The sequence below is a fragment of the Solanum stenotomum genome, chromosome 10 (genome assembly GCF_019186545.1).
Source record: "Solanum stenotomum isolate F172 chromosome 10, ASM1918654v1, whole genome shotgun sequence".
Lineage (NCBI taxonomy): Eukaryota > Viridiplantae > Streptophyta > Magnoliopsida > Solanales > Solanaceae > Solanum > Solanum stenotomum.
Genome location: NC_064291.1, coordinates 51407325 through 51429763, shown reverse-complemented (window position 1 = coordinate 51429763; position 22439 = coordinate 51407325). Strand labels below are relative to the sequence as shown.

Below are 22439 nucleotides of genomic sequence, written 5' to 3'. Positions count from 1 at the left end.
TTTACTTAATTATGCTATATCTAACATGTCTCTCACATGTGGGCCTGATTCTTTTTCATGAGCATGCACGTGATTCTTTTTAATAATGGGTGTGCAAACCCAGGACCTCTGGCTGTTCTGACACCATGTTGAAGCTTAAGTTGTTAGAGAAAGAACACATTTGTTTATTTAATTATATTATATCTCAACAGAAACTATAATGCCTCTTCTCCATTTCATTATCTAGATGCACAGATAATGCTAAGAACAACTAGATTACACTGCAATTACTGAAGCTAATCAACAGCATCTCATCTGTATCTCTCACTGTTCACTTTCATCAAGAGCAAGAAATAAACGCTATTTCACGAAACCCATAAGTTCACATCTGAAAGCAAGAGCCGGTGTTCACCAATCAAATTAGTAAGCTGGTATCAGATAAACAGTTTACCACTGACAGATACAATCAATGAACCCATCATTTAAAGCATTCAAGTTGACACACATACGTCAAAGGTTTTATGCATTTGACAAAAGAAAAAGAAATATACCATTTCTGTCTCTAGCATTCGTTTACTCTCCAGAAGCTTTGTTTCCATTTCCTAGTTGCAAGGAAAAGAGGTTATATCAATAAACATTTCCTGTTGACATGCAAAGTATTTTACTTGAGACTCAAAACCTTACTCGTATTCTACTCTTCTTAGCTTCTTGGATAGCATCTTCGGTAGATCCTTCAACTTGGGTTGCTGGTTCAGCTAATAAAAAAATACGATCCAAGTGAACTAGAACTGGATCTTGGCCAAGCCTGCTCCATGGTACCTGTAATTATGGACTTATTACTGACATGTAAATGACAATAAATTCTAATTAACAAGTGGCCCATAAAGGGGATACCAACTGTCCCAATGTTAAATGGAAAATGATGAGAAATTTTTTTTTTATGAGAAATCATAAGACAAGGGAAAAGGAATGAAATATTTAGAGATAATAAGAATCCCTGGCGGGTGGACACACTGTAACTATATCAAACCAAGTTTGTTGGCGCTTTAAGTGCAATGATATATATAGGGTCTCTCTTTAATGCATAAGAGTTAAATAGGTCCACAGCTTCGATAAGAAAAGGTTTAAAATGATATAATTCATTGACCTGACAATTCTTTTTCCTTGGGTCCTTTTTATTTTTTTCCTTTACAAATTACGTCTCCTTTATGATTTCAGGTTTTATTTCTTTTGTCCCATTTTTTCCTGTGTCATACACAAGAGTTGGTAAAAAGCCTAAACCAAAAGGTTCTTATGTAGACAATTTACACTTGAATTGATTTGCTTGTAAAATAGGAAGTATACTTACAAAACTACGAGTGCTCATATTAGGGTTAGTTCCAAAAGTAACAACAATGTCCATAGGGATATATGTTATAGTATGAATTTGGATAATAATGCACGTTAGAACAACCAAATTAAACCATTAAATTCAAGAAAACAGGTAATAAAGGTTAAAACGAAATTACTATGCAATGATATGTCCAAAGGGTGATTTAATTCAGATTTTAGCTTGCTTTCTTGATGTCATGAGTTTATTCAGCTCAAATTTCATTTTAAGTCAAAGGGTTGAGATAATTTCAGTACTCAGTAACCAATCAATCCTCCTTGTAGAAATGATACCGACTCATCATTATATTAAATTATTAATTACTGTGATGTGGGCACTTGCTTTCCAAGATCACACAACAGTGGGATAAAAATTACAACCAAAAATGATTCAAAATATTATGAGTACGCCCTCGAGCTTAAAATATTAGTCATCAGCAAAAACATCCACAGCCAAGACCAACCAAAAACTCAGTTCATTTTCAGGTATTCAAAACTTCAAAACAACTCATTTAGCAGTCGGATATTAGGGGTAGAACCTTGAGTCTCACAGATCCAAGAAATCCTGCCTTAACTTTTACAGGTAACTTCAATGCATTGAGAGCCTCTGGTTTCAATTGCATATTTACTAGTTCTACATCGCCTGTCACATATACCACAATGTGTTAGTAACCAAGCAAAATTTTTAATCCACAACAGTATATGTTTACCTGCCACGAATATGGTAAAGGAGAACACTTAAGAACTGTTTTACAAACAATGCCATCCCCAAAAAACTGCGGAGAAGACGTAAAAGCTGAGCACATCCATTAATGGATGTATGTACGTTCAAGTGCACCATTGCTTTTGCTCGACCCGAAAATATGTGATTTGATTTGTTGTTATACAAAAACAAATCGAACAAAACCAAGTAACTATTTATAAATCATCATACTTGTACATAAACAATGTCTAGAATTATTATTCAAAAAAAGAATCACTAATCTGACTTGATATCATTCATCTCAATAGAAAGTAGGAGCTGAAGTAGCCCTTTGGACATGGATCTTGTGGTGAACTTTCATTGGACATGCGGCTTCTTTGGGACTTCATAAATCATTCATATGACTTAACAATATGCTTACGTGCTTGGCAAATTTGAAACTTACTGTTTGTTTTTTTTGTTTTCTTCCCTGTCCTGGATTCGTGTCCTCTTTAGTGCCAACTGTCATTTGATTTGTCTTCACATAATCTTAAGCAACTTATTGAATTAGCTAGGCTAATCCTTACCTTGATTTTACGTTCCAATACTTCTCCCTCCTGTGTCTTTCGATTTTGTCATACTGTAATCACTGTTTAACTTGAGATACTGTAAATGTTTGGGAATGTGAATCGCTGTGTTTCTTCTCCACATCAATCATTCTAAAAGTTGATTCTGCTCCCATCTCCTTACCTGAATATTACGCCACCAATAAACTTTATTCTTTCATAATACTCTTTTAATGTGTGCATACAAATGCAAGTATGATGTCTATAGTCCTCCATTTCCCTTCCACAATTTTCCATACCTCTCCACTATCATCTTCAACCAAAGAGTATGCTTGTCCATTCCAAATCTCCATAACCATTAGCCTAGTAGGACCCTGTTGAATACTCAGAGACCTTGCGCCCCAACACCTCCAATTTCTAACGCCATGCCAGCTGATTAAATGAAGTTTCTTAACCCCATATTGCTGAATCCCATAGCAAGTTCCCCCTCCCTCCATTGAGTGTCTGCTCATCCAAAATCCCTATAACCATTTTCTTAGTAGGGCCTTGTTGAAAACTCGAAGACCTTTCACCCAAAGATCCCTCATCTATTTAGAGATGTAACGTCCTCCCAGTTGATTAACTAGAGTTTCCTAGCCCCATTTGTTGAATCCCTTTAGAGCCTTCCCAATTTACTTGTGACACCGACCAGTGCCAAAAACAATGATATCAAGTACATAGAGATGCTTGATATGTATCTTGGTCCTTGTTGAACCCCAGTTGCTCGAACACGGTGCAAGTATCCGACACCGATGTTGATCTAAAGGTCAGACTTGTCATCATATAATGACTTATTATTACCCTGACGACCACTTAAATTGTATGTTGGATGAACTAGAAGCATCTATTACTTTTTTATGGGGTTTCATTGGGAATTTTTGCAGGTTTCTCTTTTTTAGATCATGTTATCTTGATTCTATGCAAATTCACATCCCTTAGTTATGTTTATATGATAAACCATTAACTTAATAGAGGGAAAATAGTCCACATGAACTGTATAGCTCTTGTGGAAAAGATAAACATTACCACTTGGCAACATGACTGTTTCATCATCCACTTCCATATAATGGACTAATCTAGATGCCTACTCTAGCCTGTTCAATTTCAAAATTACTTCACTTCACTCACTTGCCAACAGTCCTGAACCTTCTATGCCTAAGATCTTCCATAAAATGATCCTTCGAAACCATAGTGATACAAAGTTCCTAACAGAACCACTATAAATAGCAGTCATCCACACTCTCAATGGATTAATCGCCTCGAGTCTCTAATTCCATCAGGCAAAAAAGCTTAATCCCAAAAGACATTTTAAACATTCAATAAACTTATGCTGTAAATGCAGGACAACAAAGCAGTTCTAATCCAATCTACACCATTTAAAAGCATACATTTCACAAATTCATCACACAAATAACATAAAAGCTCATCAAAATCATCATTTCATACATTTCCAAATTCAATTGAGGAGATTCAATAACAAACCTTGCCAAACGCTGATCTTAAGTGCTTCTTTATTGAGTCCTATAACATAGTTCCCCAAATACCTCTGCAACAAATACGCTACCTGATCTTCCAACATCTTTCCGACTTTCTACTAATCACCTTCTAACACTGAGATTGTGAATTTCTACAAGTTTCTATATATACAGTGAACGAACCGATTGAAGTATTCCGCAAGTTTCCTCATAGCGATGAAGAACGAAGAAAGAGAGAAGTGGAACCTGGAAGAGTCTCGCACGTATTTTTTCCTTCTTTTTTTTTTTCTAATTAATTTATTATTTTTCAGTTCTTCAAAGCTAACGCAAAGTGACGATGAGGAGGTTTTCGAGATTTTTCTTTTAATTTAATACTCCATTTATAATTTATAAAATAATATTTACACGTGGAGCAACTAATATCTTGCCGAGTGATTTTTTTTAAAGCTAAAGATCAAGCAATGGCTAATCACATGGTACTCACGTGTTAGCATTAATTATTTTTTTATTTAGAAATTTCAATTTGGTCATTAACTAAGTTAGATCTCATCCCTTGACTTTGAAATCGATATTAACATTGTTTAATCTTTAAAAAAAAAAAGTTTAAGGCAAATCAATTTTTCTAAGACAAGTATGTTCATGACATCGAGTGGAGTAGGAAATGAGATCTAATCATGATTTAAAGAAAAAGTGGCTCTCTCGGATATCAAAATAGGTGTTCTTAAGAAAAAGACTACTATTATGATTTATGAAAGTTTAAATATAATGTGACTTACGGATGTTATGGGAAAGAAGAATAAACTATCTAGTTTATTTGGGTATGTATAAGTGCAAGAAAAAATTAGTTTTTTTATATAGTAAGGCTCATAAAGGTTGGAAAATGGTGAATGATTGATATTGTAAGAGTTCAGAACTTAAAATGCCACAAATCAAAGTAAATTTTTTTAATAGCCACAAAATTTGAAACAAACGAAAATGGACATATCGCTTACTATTTGAACCGTCTTTAACAGCCCACCCCAACCAACATTTTGGTGTGTGGGCTAGTTAGTTTTTTTTTTTTTTGTAAGTTGTTCAACTTCACAATGTCACATGTATATATTGTCGATCATTTAACTTTGAACGAGTCCGTATATATGTATATAATATTTTTTGAAAAAACTACCTAATTATACAAATATTCCTACCATAAATATGAAATTTCTCTATAGTTTGAAATAATTAAATATTATCTTACTATTTTGTATTAGATTTCAAGTCAGATACTGCACCATTCCTTCAAATTTCAAGTCAGCACATGTATCTTTGATACGAAATACATATATATACATAGGGAGAGAGGCAAGTGATAAGGGAGAGAAGCTAGCAAGAGAATCAATGTATCTCATATACATGTAAATCACGCCGGAATACAATATATGTGGAACAATAATACCTAATTTACCCCGCATGTATTCAAGAACATGTATATAAGTGCATCGTATACATGTATCTGTCAAAGCAAATGTGGTATGGAGTGTAATTTCAAAAGCTTGCACATAATTAGACACTAAAGTAGTGGAATTTGTGATGTTTGCTCATATATTTTTATAGCTACCATGTCATTAAATATGTATCAAAGATTATATTTTGGAAAAATTAGCAAATTAGTCAAAAAATCTAACTTAATTAGTAAAAATCTCCATACTTTATAAATATTAGTAAAAATGTCAAAATGTCATTATTTTAGAAAAAATTGTGTATCCTAATTTACTTCCTATTTTATCTCACCTTAATTACACATTTTTCAATTAATCCTCTATCATATGTTTCAAAATAAAGGGAATATTTTCTCTCTTTCATATTTTCTTCTTCTTCTTTTTTTATTTTTTTTTGCAACATATTTTCATCTTCCAATTCTTCTCCATTTCAAAACCCGCCTCTCTCTCTTCCTTCTTTTTTGTTTTATTTTTCCAGAAATTGAAAAATAATTTTATAAAGATATTCACACAATCCCTTTTATTAAGGTATGCATCCTTATCCATTTTTTAAGATTTGTTTTATGATTTTATTTTTGTTTAAATCGTTCAAAATTGTTGTATGTAGTTGAAATCACGTTTTGGGTTTGATAAACACTAAATCACTCTCCAATGGCAGAATCTAAGAGAATTACTAGAGGTATCCAACTTAATCAACAATTTTCTACTTAGAACAAAAATGACGACAATTTCGTATTTTAATTTGCTTATTTTGTATTTCAATATCACTTTATATACAAACGAATTCTACTTTTTTTTTATTTTGTATTCATCATAATGGTATACCAACAAAGTCACATTTGTATTTCAATTGAAGTGAGTATTTATTGTCCTCATTTTGTATTTCAATCTCAATTTTCAATTACAACAAGTCTGTCTTTCTTTTTTAATATGTTTTCATCATAATTGTATACCAACAACTTTTATATTTTATGTGCTCACTTTACCATTCAAATTAAAATTGAATATCATATTGTGGTACGTATTTTACTGTGATCATTTTGTATTTAACTCTCACATTGTATTCAGAAAAGTTTGTATTTTTTTTGTGTTCATCATAATGACATACCAACAAAGTCAATTTTGTATTTCAATTGATGTGAGTATTTATTGTGCTCATTTCGTATTTCAATCTCAATTTCAATGACAACAAGTTTGTATTTCTTTTTTATTATGTTTTTATCATAATTGTATATCAACAACTTTTGTATTTTATGTGCTCACTTTACCATTCAAATTAAAATTGGTATTTTACTTTCATAGTGAAAACTAAAAATTGTATCCCAGTGATCAAAATTGTATTAAATAACTGCCAAATATATTTTTATTTTATTCGTATTACAAAAATATTACTCATTGTATCACAATATAATCTAATTATTACTTATTAATACGATTAAAGAAAGATACAAGATTCTGGAAAAACAATAGCATACATAATGAAAATAATACAATTTTTTGAGGAATGATACAATATTCTAAAAAAAATACAAATTGACTGTGAAAGAAATATGATACATCTATGTTTAAGAAATACAAATCAATTTGACATACCTACTAGAATGACTACAAACTAAAAAAAAAAATACAATGTTCTTAATAAAAATATAAATGTTGAGTAAAATAAAAATAATTGACAAACAAAAATTAATATGAATACAAGTTTGTAACCTTCTTCTCCGATTCTCTCTTTTTTCTTCTTCTTCTTCGTCTGATACATTTCTTTTTTTCGATTCTTTGTTCACAAAACCCAAATTTAAATCCGTATTCACTTGTGCATTAGTAAAATGTTGTCTCGTCATCCAAAAAGAAATATGCACGTTATTAGGATCAGAATCTACAAGCTTTGATTGTGACACATTTGTATACTATGTTTTGTGATTTTTTTCTAATTATTATTATGTAACTATATATATTCTCTAGTTAGTAAGATCTTAGTCTAAAAAGATTTGATTGGTTATTATTATCTCATGAATTTCGAAATACATGTTCGTGCTTAGTGATTATATACTTCTTGTTGAGTTTGTGTGATTCCACTAGGCTTTTATGATTTCTGAGTTTTAATATGCCTTAATTGCATAATTTTTCTTGGATCTTTCTTTATCCCTAAGTAGCTTATGTATTGACAGTGTCAAATGTGGTTGAATATGAAATTTCACATAATTTTAGAGGAGTTAGATCATTACGAAAGTCGATTTTGGCTCTAAAATCTAATTCATTGAATCCGTGGTTGGATTTAAAAAAAATGCGATTTAATTGAATTCATTTTAACATAAATTGAGTACTATCAATGAAAATTTAAAAATCGATACTAGAAATTTAATGAACAAGTGGGATGAGTTCTCTGTAAATTTTTTTTTGAATTTTTGTAACTGATGAGACTTTTAAGCAATTGTTCCTTTTTAAAAATTTTCTCTCCCCTAAATTTCTCCTTTCTGTTATTTAACAATTGTATTCTTTAAATTAAAACAAATAATAAAAACTTAAATAAGATACATAATAAACTAAAATTTTGACATTTTTACTAAATATTGAAAGTGTTGACAATGAGTCCTATTAAATGTTAAAATATTGACATTTTGAAAAATTTCCCTTATATTTTTACCTAAAAAGATTATGAAAGCTAACTTGGCAAAATTAATGGACTTTCAAAAGACAAAACAAGCTAAGTTACTATAGCAAGCTGAATTCATCATTTCATTGTAGATTGGGCTTTTGTTTAGGCCCTAAATTTATTACTCTTCTAGTCTTCTTTGAGGTTAATGTGTCCAACTACATTTTGTATAACCAAAGTCCATATCACCCCATGCCATAAAGAATTTTTACCTAATGTACTTTTTAAAGATTGATGTGTAATAATTCTTCTTCTTCTTATTTTTTTTCAAAAAAAAAATCTGTAAATATGAATCATCAAAAAATTAGAATACCCATTACTTATTTGTAATTTGGACTTTTGGATTGATTTGGTTGAAAAAAATTGAAGAAACTCATTGTTGATTTTTGTTTCAAAATGGCCTATTTATATTTGAAGATTTTAGTTAAATCTAAACTATTGGAAAATGTTGAAGTTAATATCAAAATGTTGAATATTAAATTTGGAGCAACTTAAAAGCAAAAACATATACAAATGGACAAATGTAATAGCTCAACTTTGGAGAATCTTAGTAACTCAATTGGTTAAGTGCCTGTTTGGATTGACTTATTTTAGATGTTTTTAATCCAAAATAGCTTTAAGCAGTTTTGAAGTGTTTGGGTAAAGTTAAAAAGTGTTTATAAGCACTTATTTTAAAGCCAAAATAACAAAAATAAACCAAAAGTCAATCCAAACATGCCCTAACTATCGAAACATTTATTTTGTTGGTGAGAATTCGATTTCCACATTGTAATCCCATCCTCTAGCCCCATTTTTTTAAAAAAATAACTCAACTTTAAGAAAAAATGGAAGAAAAATGAGTTGCAAGTACATTATAAAAGAAAATTAAAAATATCTGAAACATTTCTACTCATAGGGTTCTTCTGATGTCCCTTCTGATTTCCAATAGGGGCAGTGGGGCACAGCTACAATTCTATTTTTAGGGCATCTCCAATCCAAACATCAAATTTCAGATTAAATTTGGTGTCAATATTATTTTAGTGTAAATCAACTTCAATTCATTGCATCAAATTTTATACCAAAAATGAATATTTTTCTCTCTCTTCATTATTATATTGTTATTTCTTATTTCATTTATATTTTCTTATTTCATAAAACAAATTCTTTCTAAAACATGCACCATGTATAATTCATATTATTATTTTTTATAGTCGTTTAATATAAATTAATTTTATACCATAATTTTTTAAATAATATAAATTGCTAGAAAATATTATACAGTATACATAATAATGGATAATACAAATAAAAGTGAAATCATTCATGAAATACAATTAAATAAACATAACATAATTGAAAAAAATAATATTATAAAAATATTACATAAAAAATAATTAAATATACAAGAGATTTAATTAAAACATACCATTTATGTAATGTTTAATCAAAAGTTTTGTATAATGAAATAATATTAAAATATTTAATAAAGTGAATTGGTGTGATGAATAGTGTTACACCAAATTTGGTGTAACACTATTCACACACAAAAATGATGTAAGATTTGGTGTTGGGTTGGAGCTCCAAAACACCAAATTTTACACCAAACAAGGATTTGATGTAAAATTTGGTGTTGAATTGGAGATGACGTTAGGTTTCTTAAAATTTAGTCTCTTTGATTCAGACAATAAATTTATATTTATAAAAAAAACATTATATATGTATAAATATTTTATTATAATTCATGAACTTAAATCATAAATTCACCCTCAAAATGTTAAAGATATAACACTATAATAAAAGAGATATTCAGTGACAATTTTTGTAATTAAATTAATGTCATTGAATTTAAAATTGCTAAAATCTGACAACATTTATATAAACTGATACATCTGAATATTCATATTTATTATTAGGATGATTATGACAAATTTTTAATTGGTTATACTCTGACGGAAATTATTGAGTTGGCAAAAGAAAAAAGTCCAAATGATGATGTCCATATCAATAATAATACTTAATAATAATGCAGCATTACTACAACTGGAGTTAACTGGGAAAAATACATGATAAACAGCTCATAACAGTGACAAATCAAAAACTTTCTGAAAAGGAAAATGACATATAATAAACGCATGCCTAAATTGTTTAAGTGAAGTTACCTTTCAAATATCTGAAAATCCCAATTTATTTATTTTTAAGTTTTTGAATACATTATTGAATATAATATAGTTTGAATATTAAAAAGCGGAAAGAAAAATATCGATTAACTATTTGCAGCGGCGTAGTCATATATAGTTTAGGATGATGAATTGGACACTCTTTGTCTAAACATTATACCATGTATATAGAAAATTATACGAAATATATCGGTAAAATTTTAATTTTCATGCATATATGTTGAATTTTGGACATCGCCAATAAAATTTCTGACTTCGTCACTGGTTATACGAGTGTCGTTTTCAGAAGCAGTCAGTGCTTCTGCCTAATTTCCATAGTCATCGTCGTTGAGGTCATGGTCAGTGTTACTGGTCCATAGCCCACGGGTCATTATTAATATTAAAAACAGTTCAGTTCACTCCCAAAAGTCCTCATAAATTGAATTTAGCCCCCAAATACTTTTTCTTTATTGAATTTGGGGTCCCCTTTTTGAATTGGCGAGACTGGTTAGGTAGTAGGCTTTAGCTATTAAAAAAAATGTAATGTAAAATAAAAAGTAATTTATGAAATTGCTTTTAAAAAAATATATTTAATGACAATTGTAAATTAATTATCACTAAAAATTATTTTTTCAACTTAGGCGATGACAATGGTCCAGCTTACGGAAATGCGACTACTTTTCAAGAAACTATTTTATTAAATTAAATTTATAACTAATATTTTAAAATTTTAAATTTGTTTAATATTTTCCTTTGTCATTTATTTCATTTCATTTTCACAGAGAAAATAAAGAGAGAACAGTAAAAAGGAACACCCAAGAACTTAGGGCAAACATCTTTTCTACTTTTCAAAAAGCATCACATCATTACTAGACAAAACATAATTTCCTCTCCAAATGCAACATGTACTTTACATTTCATCACCAGAACTTTTTTTTCAAAAATAAAATTACACTCTATAGTACTCTTTTATATGTAAATTGAATTTGACTCAACTCAAAAAATAATTCAACAAAATATCATATGAAAATTTAGGATTAAATTCAACTCGATCGATATTTCAAAAACAAACTATTTAACGAAAGAGATGCGTAGCAAAGAGCAGTTAAAGCATTGTATCATCGAACAAAGAAATTTGCTCATTTAATTCTTAGTAGAAGGATATTTCGTGCAAGAACTAAATTTGAAATAGTGTACTAAGTCGTTTGATAGTTGATCAAAGTTTTGCTGATATTAATAATACGTGAATTAGTTAGGAGAAGATTTATGTGTTAAGCTAAATTTACATTATCTTCTATACAAATAATACGTGAATTAGTTAGGAGAAAATTTATGTGTTAAGCTAAATTTACATTATCTTCTATACAAATTCACTTATAACTAATATGTATTTAATACATGCATAACTCATTTTGATAAATTGTTTTTTTCTGGTCATGTAACCCTGATTACTAGCACAAAGAAAAACATCAAACAGTCAAACTCGTGTTTCTCTTACTCCTCAACAACTCATGTAGCAGGTTTAAAATTTTAGAATTTGATCACATTGTATAGATAGACACCTAAGATTATTAATGGTTTAATTTGTGGTATTTTATCCAAGCAAAATTTAATTGATATACTATGTTTTTATCACCTGAAAAAAGCTTCAAACAAATTTTCAGACTTGACTAGTGTTTGAACAACTAATTAATTCAGCTAGTCCTCAACAGTTCAAAGGATGCAATAATTAGTTTCAATAATGTGATCTGGATCAATCAAACTCCAATATAGGCTTCGAAAATCATATAAAAAATCAAAAAAGAAGTTCCAACAAGAAGGCAAAGACTTACTCTATTTCATATTATTTGACTCAATCAGTGTTGATCTTGACTCTGTTGATCTATATTACTCTACTCGTGTTAGATTTTATATTACTCAACTCACGTTAATCTATAATACTTTGACTCAGTGTTGATCTTGACTCATGTTGATCTATATTACTCGACTCGTGTTGTTCCAACATACCTTTTAAGAAAATTCACTTTATAAATAATGTTTTAGGACTCTAAATTTGACTAATACAACTATTTCAATTGTTATTTAATACCAAGATAATATGGAAAAAATAATAAAAACACTAGTTTGCAAAAATTAAAAAGCATACTCAAAACAATGATGAAAGGGAGAACTTTCCTTGTTATTGCTGCTCATTCCATAGTGAAAAAAAACCCAAGAGAACCCCAAAAAGGAGCACCAAAAAACTTGGGGACAAAAACCAAAAAAAAAAAGTCATTCATCTTTTCCACTTTCCAGAGAGCCATTACAAGCCTCCTCTCCAATTTTCAACATTTTCATACCTTAAACATAAAACTTAATATAACAAAATAAAAAAAATAAAAAAAAAAACTCTTGTATATTCTTTCTTCTTCACAAGTTCATCATACCCCTCATATGAACCATTTTTTTTCTTAATAATATTTATAGCTAATTTATGATAAATGAACCTTCTTGAATATTATTATTTTCATCCAAGTAGGTAGATTCATTTTTCATTTTTTGCTCAAGCAGCAGCAACAGTTCCAGGTCTCAAAGGGTAATCTTCTGAAGTTTTGTTTGGAGAAGTTGATTGTTGTTTTTGTTCCTTTTTTCTCATAGCTTTTATAGAAGAAATGTTCCTTTTTCTGTCTTTAGTTTCATCCTTCTCTATTTGTAATTGCCTACACTCTTCACTACAGAATGGAGTGTCCCCTCTGCAATACACAAATCACAAACACAATCAACACAAAGGCACAGAAAATACGTGGAGAATCAAATACTCACCAATAAAAGTGAAAATTCAGATAGTCAATCAATTGCGCTACTTGAATTTCCCATTAAGAAATAGATCTTGTATGTTTCAAGATCAAGGATTTCATCTTTAGTATAAGTAATAGTAAAATAAACATCAAGTCATCTAAGCCATTGAATGTACCATTTCTTGATTAAAATGAGATCTTTGTATCTAGAATATGAAGAAAATATATTACTCCATCAAGCAACCCTTTTTTTCTAAAATAAGAAAAAAAAACCAAAAATTTCATTTTGCAATGGAAAAGGGGAAAAAAACAGAACCAGAAAAAGCAACTCTCTGTTTTCTACAAGTAAAGTTCAAACTCCAACACCCCATTCACCGACTCACTGTTCAAAGAACTATCATTTCTTGAGTAAAAATTGGATCTTTAAATCCAAAATAAAAGAAAACATGAATTTAAAGGAACCCCATTTCCCAAAATTTCATCTTGCAACTGAAAAATGAACAAACAGAACTAAAAATACCATTTTTTTTCTTTACAAGAAGCAAAAACTCAAACTGCTACCCCCATTCACTGAATCACCATTCATATAAATAAAAATTAGATCTTTAAACCCAAAATAAAAGAAAAATAAATTACAAGAAGCCCCATTTTTTCTAGAAGAACAGCTCAAACTGCTTTCCCATTTACAGTAAATACAGGATCTTTACAACTAAACTCAAAGAAAACAAGAATTTAAAGAAACCCCATTTCTCAATCTTAACAAAAAGAAGACTTTAAAGTTGGAAAAAAAGAACAAACCTGTACATGAAGATGTCACTGTTATCACCAATTCTTTTCTTACAAAGAAAACAAGCATCCAAGAAATAGTGATGGGGTTCATCAAATCTACCATCACAGTATTTTCCAGCAGAAATAACAGATCTTGGAGACAACAAGGAAGAAGAAGTAGAAGAAGAGAGATTCTTCATGCTATTTCTTCTTGTATAATAAAGAGGCCTATAAATCAAATTAAGATTCTTGTTATTGTTGATATTATTATTATGATTTTGATTATTATTGCCTGAGAACTCAGGTTGAGTTTCAGCTAAAGAAACAAGACCATCATCTTCTTCAATGAAACATGGTCTTCTTCCTCTTGTTGTTGATGGTGAACTCATTTTGAAGAAGAGAGAAGGGAGAAGTGGGATTTGGGAAAATTGTGGTGGAAAATTGTTGATTATAAAGAAGGGGTTTGGTGGGGTGGGTAGGGTAGGGGGTGGGGGAGAAGTGTAAATTGTAAACCACTGCAGGGATTCAGGATTCCGTGCAAGTGAATCTATTGGCGGAGAATTTTTCTTTACAAAAAATGGTTTTTTACTCTTCCATTTTAATAGTTCGTCTATCTCAAAATACTTAATCACTTTTAAATTGACACACTTATTAAAAAATAATAATTAATATGATGGGTTTTTCATTTATTTCTATTAGTTATGAAGTTCATAAATTAAAAATTTAAGATTTTCAAAAAGTTCTACCTTTTCCAAAATAATTAATTGGAATACAAGACCGATATCCTTTTTTGATTTGTTAAAATGAATAAGTAAAAAGAGACAAATAATTACTTCTTTTGTTTCTGTTTCCCGGTAGAAATTGCTCGAATGGTAAGCATACTTCTTTTCATATTTAAGATTATGAGTTCAAGTCAGCAAGGGATCAAAAGTGGAAGCTCAGAGAGGTAAAAAGAAAACTTTTCTTTTCTATTTATTTTTGTTGTCATATTTGAATTTGATACGCTTATTAGATTGACATTATTATTTTATTATATTATCTCTATTAATTAATATTTAATAGGACAATTTTAAAAAATATCAAATATTATGCCCTAAAAATGATTTAGAAATAAGTGATTAATGTTTATAATACATAATTTTTTTACTAATACTTATTATTTTTTTCTTTTTCTTAATATATTATGAGTGACAAGTAAAAATGAAATCTATTTATAAAATAGTGAGCAAGTAAAAATCATATATTTTCTTTGTTTTATTTTACTCGAAATAAGTAATTTGTATAACTGTTTAAAATTCAAATGTTTGTATTTATATAAATTCGTTATTTCCAGTTTATACAAATGTACCGCGTGAATTATACAAAGGAGACAACTTAAAATGTAGATACAACCCGTAAATATGCAAATTGTAGCTATGAAACATAATTAAGTTTATTGTAGGGGCTAATTGTGAAAATTTCCCTAAATATAAAGTCTTGAAAAATGTAATACGGAAATAACTATAATTAATAATAATGGTAAATTAGGAACTAAATGTGAAATAATTCATTGATTTCATAAAATAGATAAGTATTGTTGGATCTCCCAAAATAATATAGTGGACAACTATTTTTGGATGAAGTATGAAATGAAGAAAATAGTATTTGTATGTACATTAATTTGCTACTCTCTTCCATATTATTTTATCACATTTCTCTTCTTTATATATATATATATATATGCGTTGCACAAATTTCTATAACTTAATTTTAGTGAATTACTTATATTTTTATTTTTAAGATTAAATAATTATAATAAATTAGTACGTGTGATTTTATATAAATTTAGTGTACGAATAATTATTTTGCCTCTTATAAAAGAAAAGAAATGAATTAGACTTGACTTAGGTGGGGTACGTAATGACCAGGTCCCCCACTAACTCCATGTGTTATGCTTGAGCCAAAAAATAATTACCATAAAAAGCCAATCACCATACCCCACTTACCATTATTTGTGCTTTAATTAGCTGGCATTGGGCCATAATTATTTTTTTAAAAAAATATAAAATTATATTTAATTATATTTTCATACAAATAAAAAGTTAGTAATATCAAAATTACAACAACATATTTAGCATTATCATATTTTACCCTACCTTAAAAGTAAATAGAATATTTTTAATTGACAACATATGCATTGTTATTTTTTTCTTAATGCATTATACCAAATGATTCTCATTTTTTTTAAATTGATGAGAAAAAAGAGAAACTTTTGTGAGAAAATGAATACAAGCAAATATCATAATCAATTATTTATTTTTCCTAAATAACATTTTTATTGTACACCGTAATCAATCAAATAATATCATTATTGCTTTTTTTTTTTCTAAATAATATTTTTTATTGTGTATTTGATACTTGTTAGTTGTATAATACAATTTGCTTGAAATATTGTCTTAAGTTGCTTTGGTTGAAATTTTTATTTGCTTGACGCCCTTAGTCTTTTTTTATGCTGATATATGCTTTCATCTACTAAGTGGAAGCTTAAAGTAATCTAATCTGTTTTTATATCCTACTTACTTCAGTTTTTTATTCCATCGTAAAATTATCAAAAAATAGAAATAAATTATATGGTAAATGTATCTAATTAAAAAGGCCTTAATTTTTGCAGGGTGACCAATGGATAAAAATAATTTGCACATTGTCGTTTGGGATATTTTTTTGTATAATAATAATTAGAAAAAAAAAAAAGGAGGATTGGACATACAAGTGTAAATAAATAATTTGGTCATACTTGCAAAATTTGAATTTAAATAGCCATCAACTTAAATGGCATTGTGACTAATGTGATTGGGGTAAGTTCTTTCAAAATAAACCAATATCCAAGTGATTACCTAAGCAAAATGTATCTTTATTTCTAAAAAAATAATAATTAAAGTATCATGAAATCTAAGGACATTTTTCCTGAGGGCATAAAATTGAATTTGGGTACGTAATAGAAGATTGATCAACTTTTGATTTGATTATTGGTGAGGTGACGAGTCACTAGATGATAAAGTTAATGTTGATGTTAACCAGATCGACATAGTTATTAAATATCTAACGTGTTATTGGATAAAATATAAAAATATTATTTGATTAATAATTTTCTTCACTTATCTATCTGAATTAATGGTATTTCATTTTCTCCTTTTTTTTCTCATAGTATTGTTTTTACATATACGATTACTTGAATTCATACTATTAAAAGTAAATTTAATATCAGATAGACATATGGTAATATTACTCATGCAATTAGAGATGGACTACCATATGAAATTTTTTCCTTCCAAGGAAGATAAAACACTTCATATGAATTGTTAGTCGTAATAAAATTATGTCAAATATGCTTAGATTCACCAAAATAATAATAATTAAAATTGACTCAATAAAATATAAACATAGTGATAATATCGTGGATGTCTCTTCACACATTATTAGAATATTTCCCAAGTCTAAAGAAACATGTGATAGGTGCATCTTATAAAATGAGATTGACATCACGAATGCTAAGCATGCGCTTCAATAAATTGATATTAATATTTATTTATTGGTTAATCAAATTAATATTACTATTGGTGATGCATTTTATGTTCCTATATTGTTTATACTATAAATTTTGCGATATGTTTGGGTTGAAAAAAATAGATATATATGTAAAATACATATGCAATCATATTAGAAACTATGCTAAGAAAACTGTTGAGGGTACGTGACAATATATAATAATACACAATTTTATAAAATATATACGTAATTCACAACTAAGTAGTAAATATGTCATTATTTTAATATGTATATATTCTTATAAATTACAGGCCTATATATGTATGTACGTATACCTACAAATAAGTGTATATCATGGAGATGATTTATGATTGATTTAAATTTAATGGATTCAATACTTAATTAATAATAATTTTGACTTTTTTTGTTATCACGTTAACGGTTCTTAATGATTTGAATTTTTTTTTTTAATGATTTATCAAATCGATAAATTTTAATATTGAACCGGACCGAATGATTGGCCTACATAGTGACTTGACCGCATCACTTACAACAAAACTATTGAATAAATAATGAAAAATGAATATAAATATTTTCTGAAAAGTGGGCCATTTTTTTATGTTGTAAGACTCATATCAGCATAGGTCTTGTAAGGCTCATTCTTACATGAGTGATGAGTTTTACAAGACTCATGTCAACATGAGCCTTACAACACACCATTTAACGACATTCAAATATTTTTCTTTTGATTTGATTCTCAATTTTTGTTGTCCATATAAAAGAATTGCTCAATTTTTTTACTTTACTCCTCATTATAAAATATTAATTTAATTAGAATTCAAACATTACCTAAATGCACATCAAGTCAATTAGTACAATAAATGATCAATAACTCTGTCCTTAAGATGTGACGTTTCCGGTGCACCGCACCGGTCATTACTCCTTTATTTATTTTCTTGCCGTTTATTTTTATATGTTCAATATTTAATTTGAGGGAGATCATTGTACTTGGCTCTATTTGTAAGTTGGACCCTTGTACTTCTGATTTTGTCAACTGAATCTTTAAACTCATTCAAACACAATATTTTAAATCTCTTTCTCATCAAATGTGTGTGCGTGTATTACACTCGTTTTACACATAAAATTTCACGTCATTTTTTAATGACACATAAATATTATTACTATTTTTCAATGACACATCAAAAATTAAATATTTTAAAATAAATATTTTTTTTAAAAAAAGGTGCAATTTTTTTCTATCTCACTATACTCATTTTCCATATTCCCTCTTCATCTTCTTCCTCTCCACCCTCTACCCTTCACCCCAAAAATAAAAATCACCATTTTTATCTTTCTCACACTCAATTTTTTTCTCAACGACAAAATGTGATAGATTATAATTAACTCTAACACATGCTTTTGAATTTTATTTATTTAGATTTGATAAAAAGATATATCAAAGAAACTTTAAATTGAAAAGAAAATCTGTTTATAAATAAATTCAAGCAATAGATCTTGAAAAATCAAGTTTTAAAAATAATGAATGAGATATTTTTTAACAATTTTTTTTTTATTATGATTATGGTAATGGAATGTATGTCAAAGAAGAAGAAAAGAAAAGGGGGAGGGGCGAGGGGTGGGTGCGGGGGTCTGGGGCTGAAAAGAAGACCAAAAGGGTGGGGCTGGGGGCTGAGCTGGGCTAAAGAAGAATAAGAAGAGAGAAGGGATGGGGGTGGCGATGGGTTGGGTGTAGGGGTGTTTACGGATCGGTTTGAATCGGTTATTGGTCAAAATTAAAATCAAACTAATTTAATCAAAATCAAATCAAATCAAATATAATATACATTTATTGGTTTGGTTGTTATCGGTTTCGACTTGGTTTGGTTCGGTTATTTGGTTATTAACCATACACAAAAATAAAAGAAACAATTCATTCAAAATGTGAAAAAAACGATAACAATCCATTCAAAACAAAAAATAGTTAGAATGACTTAAATTACCAAATTTTCGATTACTAAATTTACTTTCAATAAAGCTTTAGAATTCACTATTTTGGCCTAGAAGGAAGATATAATAACATTTTTAGTCCCACAAATAATTGTCATATACACTTATATACATGAAATTAATAAGATAAATGTTTTCACCTTGGGCATTCTTGCTTTCAATAAGTAAAGTATAAGGAATTTTTAATGAAAACATATATAAGATCTTTAAAATTGTTTATAAAAACAATATATTAAGTATGTGTATTAATAAAATATATGTCTATAATTCATCTGTTTGGTCCGGTTATTTCTTTGGTTTTTTCGAATAAAATCATAACCAAACCAAATATTATCGATTTTCAAAAATCTAAAACCAAACCCAAATAAAATCGATTTTATTTTATCGATTTGGTTTGATTTTGCGGTTTGGATCGATTTTTATCCAAATCGTGAACACCCCTAGTTGGGTGGGCTGAAGAAGGAGTTCTTGATTATTTTTTTAAAAAATTATTATTATTGTTTTGTCTTATAATTCTGAGATTTTTAAAATAAAAAAAAATTGTATTCACTTGATTCAAAACGCGTGTGATCACGCGTTTTTCCAACTCAATCATTTTAATGTTACATAAGCTCGATCAATGGTCAGAGGGGTTTAAAATATAGAGTTTCATCATGTTTAAGGGTTCGACTGATAAACAGATACAAATACAGGGGTCTCTCAGTTCATTCCGCCTTAATTTGGTACAAATATAGTCACATTCGTTTTATATAACATAATATTAAATCAATTCGAGTGCATCTCATATAAATTATCATACATCGTAATATAAGAAATTTTAGCATTCTGTATCGTTAAATATAATTATTTAAGTGATGAGAGGGAGTTGCTCGGATGGTTAGCACCCCTCACTTTCAATCTGAAAGCTACTAGTTCGAGTCACCAAGGGAGCAAAAAGTGATGGGAGCTCCTAAGGAAGTTAAAATAAAAAAATAAAAAAATAAAAAATATATATATAATATGTGATTATTTAAGTAATTTTTGATAGGTGTTTAGACATATTATTTCATCTCGTGATCATATGCTTTCACTATTTTTGGACATGTAATTTCATCTCGTGATTTCGGAAAGTGAGGGAAAAATAGAGCGTGTTATCACGTGGTTTGAGGTGAGAGTAGGGAAACACAAAAGAAAAACGAATCCGTATGTGGAAGTCATGCACTCACACAATGGCGTCAGTTTCAAAAAGATGGGCCCCACTAACTTACACGTCACGCAAAACGAACTGCATTCTATAAACGCGTTATTTAGAAAATAATAAATACTTTATACACTTATTTATAATTTTTTTAAAAATAAATATCAAGTTTTAGCTTAATTTTATTAAAGTAATTAACTAAAATGAAACGGCGTGAATATTTTATTTTTGGTGGAGGAGAGACTTTATTAAACTTTTTTTGCTAGATTCTTTTGTCGTTTTGTTATATTTTTGAAAAAATTATTGAAATACACGTCTTATATTTTTTTTATTTCTAATATTTTCTTCTATTTCTAAAATCCTCTAAAATCCCTTATTTCTCTTCTAATTTTAAATTATTTTATAATGTATCCAAGCTAGTTTTTAATATATCTGAGCTACATATTATGTATTCGAGCTAGTTTTTAATATATTTGAGCTAATTTTTAATATATTCGAGCTATATATTATATATCTAATTTATTTTACATTTTTAAAAATTAATGTAATTACAAACTAAATATAAATATATTGTAATTTTATATTAAAACTATGTGATTCCTAAAGTTTATACTATATTTTTCACAGCTATTGCTCCCAAGTTCAGTGGGCCCCAAAATGGGCCATAGAAAGCATCACCTTTTTGGGCCCATTTAAAAAAGTGGGACCCATGCAGTTTTGCTGACAAAAACCCATCAATCATCATCATTGTGGAGACGTGAGGAATAAATGAGATTTTTAAACTACTACTATTGCCTCCACTCAAGGAAACCGTCAAAACAAGGAAATGTCATTTCTACCCTTTAAAGTTCGTTTTGTTACTTTCTAGTAAAGAGTAACAATGATGCATTTAGGGGTCGTTTGGTAGAGTATATAAGAATAATACAAAATATAATGTATTAGTAATGCTTGTATTAGTATGCTTGCAATAGTTATGATGATATTTTTTTATGCAATGTTTGGTTTAGTGTACTAAAAATATTATGCATTACATAATTTTTTTAGAAAAAATATTTGTTTACAAAAATACCCTCCACAAATATAGTGGAATGTAAAAAAAGTTTTTGAGGGCAATTGTATCTTTAATAATGTTAATGCATGCATTAAAACCCATTGCATTACTAATGTATAGAAATAGATGGTATTAGTAATACACTCTTTAATACACAATATAGTGTATTATTAATACAAGCATTAGTTATGCATATGTTAGAAAAGTGTACCAAACAAGTACTAATAATATATCAAGGTAATGCAAGCATTATATTCTCCAATACACTCTACCAAACGACCCCTTAGAGAGTCTAGAAAAGTTAAAATATTTGAATATAAAGTAAATAGTAATATTAAATTGGATTAGTGTCAATAACATATTCGATATAATTTAGCAAGTAGGACTTTGAAGGGTAGTCTGTATGCAAATTCATCCTTACCTTATAAAGATTAAGTGACTATTTTCGATACTATTGACTCAAATAAAATATAGAGCAACTTTCACATATATCAAACACAAAATTCATATTTGTATGTTATAACAAAGTTTGTATAATTGCACTCCATAGCAAATATAAATATGTATATTTCGCTATACATATACAAAAGAAAGCAGTTATATAATCTGCTTTGGTATACATATACAAAAAAATCAATTGTATAAAGTGAGAGAGGCGAGTGAGCGAGCGAGATTTGGGAGAGTGGCGAGCGAGATCTGGGAGAGGGGAGAGAGGGGAACGAAAATATATGTATATATACAATTTTCACGCATTTTATA

General features: G+C 28.7%; 3 protein-coding genes across 3 annotated transcripts in view; 1 reads left to right on the top strand and 2 right to left on the bottom strand.

Moving 5' to 3' along the window:
• LOC125841418 (uncharacterized) overlaps positions 1–4394 on the bottom strand; it is a 56182-nt gene extending 51788 nt beyond the window's left edge. The window contains exons 1-4 of the mRNA XM_049520540.1: positions 4117–4394; positions 1887–1990; positions 664–798; positions 531–581 (exon numbers count right to left, since the gene is read on the bottom strand). Of these exons, the coding sequence (XP_049376497.1) occupies positions 531–581; positions 664–798; positions 1887–1990; positions 4117–4213 (387 nt within the window). The 5' untranslated portion in view covers positions 4214–4394. The remainder of the gene's footprint in view (positions 1–530; positions 582–663; positions 799–1886; positions 1991–4116) is intronic.
• LOC125841392 (lon protease homolog 2, peroxisomal) overlaps positions 1–22439 on the top strand; it is a 369735-nt gene that overhangs the window by 162823 nt on the left and 184473 nt on the right. The window lies entirely within an intron of this gene.
• LOC125841410 (FCS-Like Zinc finger 1-like) lies at positions 12832–14347 on the bottom strand. Its single transcript, XM_049520533.1, has 2 exons — positions 13951–14347; positions 12832–13107 (listed from the first exon to the last, which is right to left on the bottom strand). The coding sequence occupies exons 1-2, from the start codon at positions 14307–14309 to the stop codon at positions 12918–12920; spliced, it is 549 nt and encodes a 182-aa protein (XP_049376490.1). The 5' UTR covers positions 14310–14347; the 3' UTR covers positions 12832–12917.

Bases quoted from the DNA above. Each gene is read 5' to 3' on its own strand.
- LOC125841410 (XM_049520533.1), bottom strand. From the start codon at position 14,309: ATGAGTTCACCATCAACAACAAGAGGAAGAAGACCATGTTTCATTGAA. The intron at 13,108-13,950 runs GTTTGTTCTTTT...TGTGTATTGCAG, and splicing joins AGTGACATCTTCATGTACAG to AGGGGACACTCCATTCTGTA.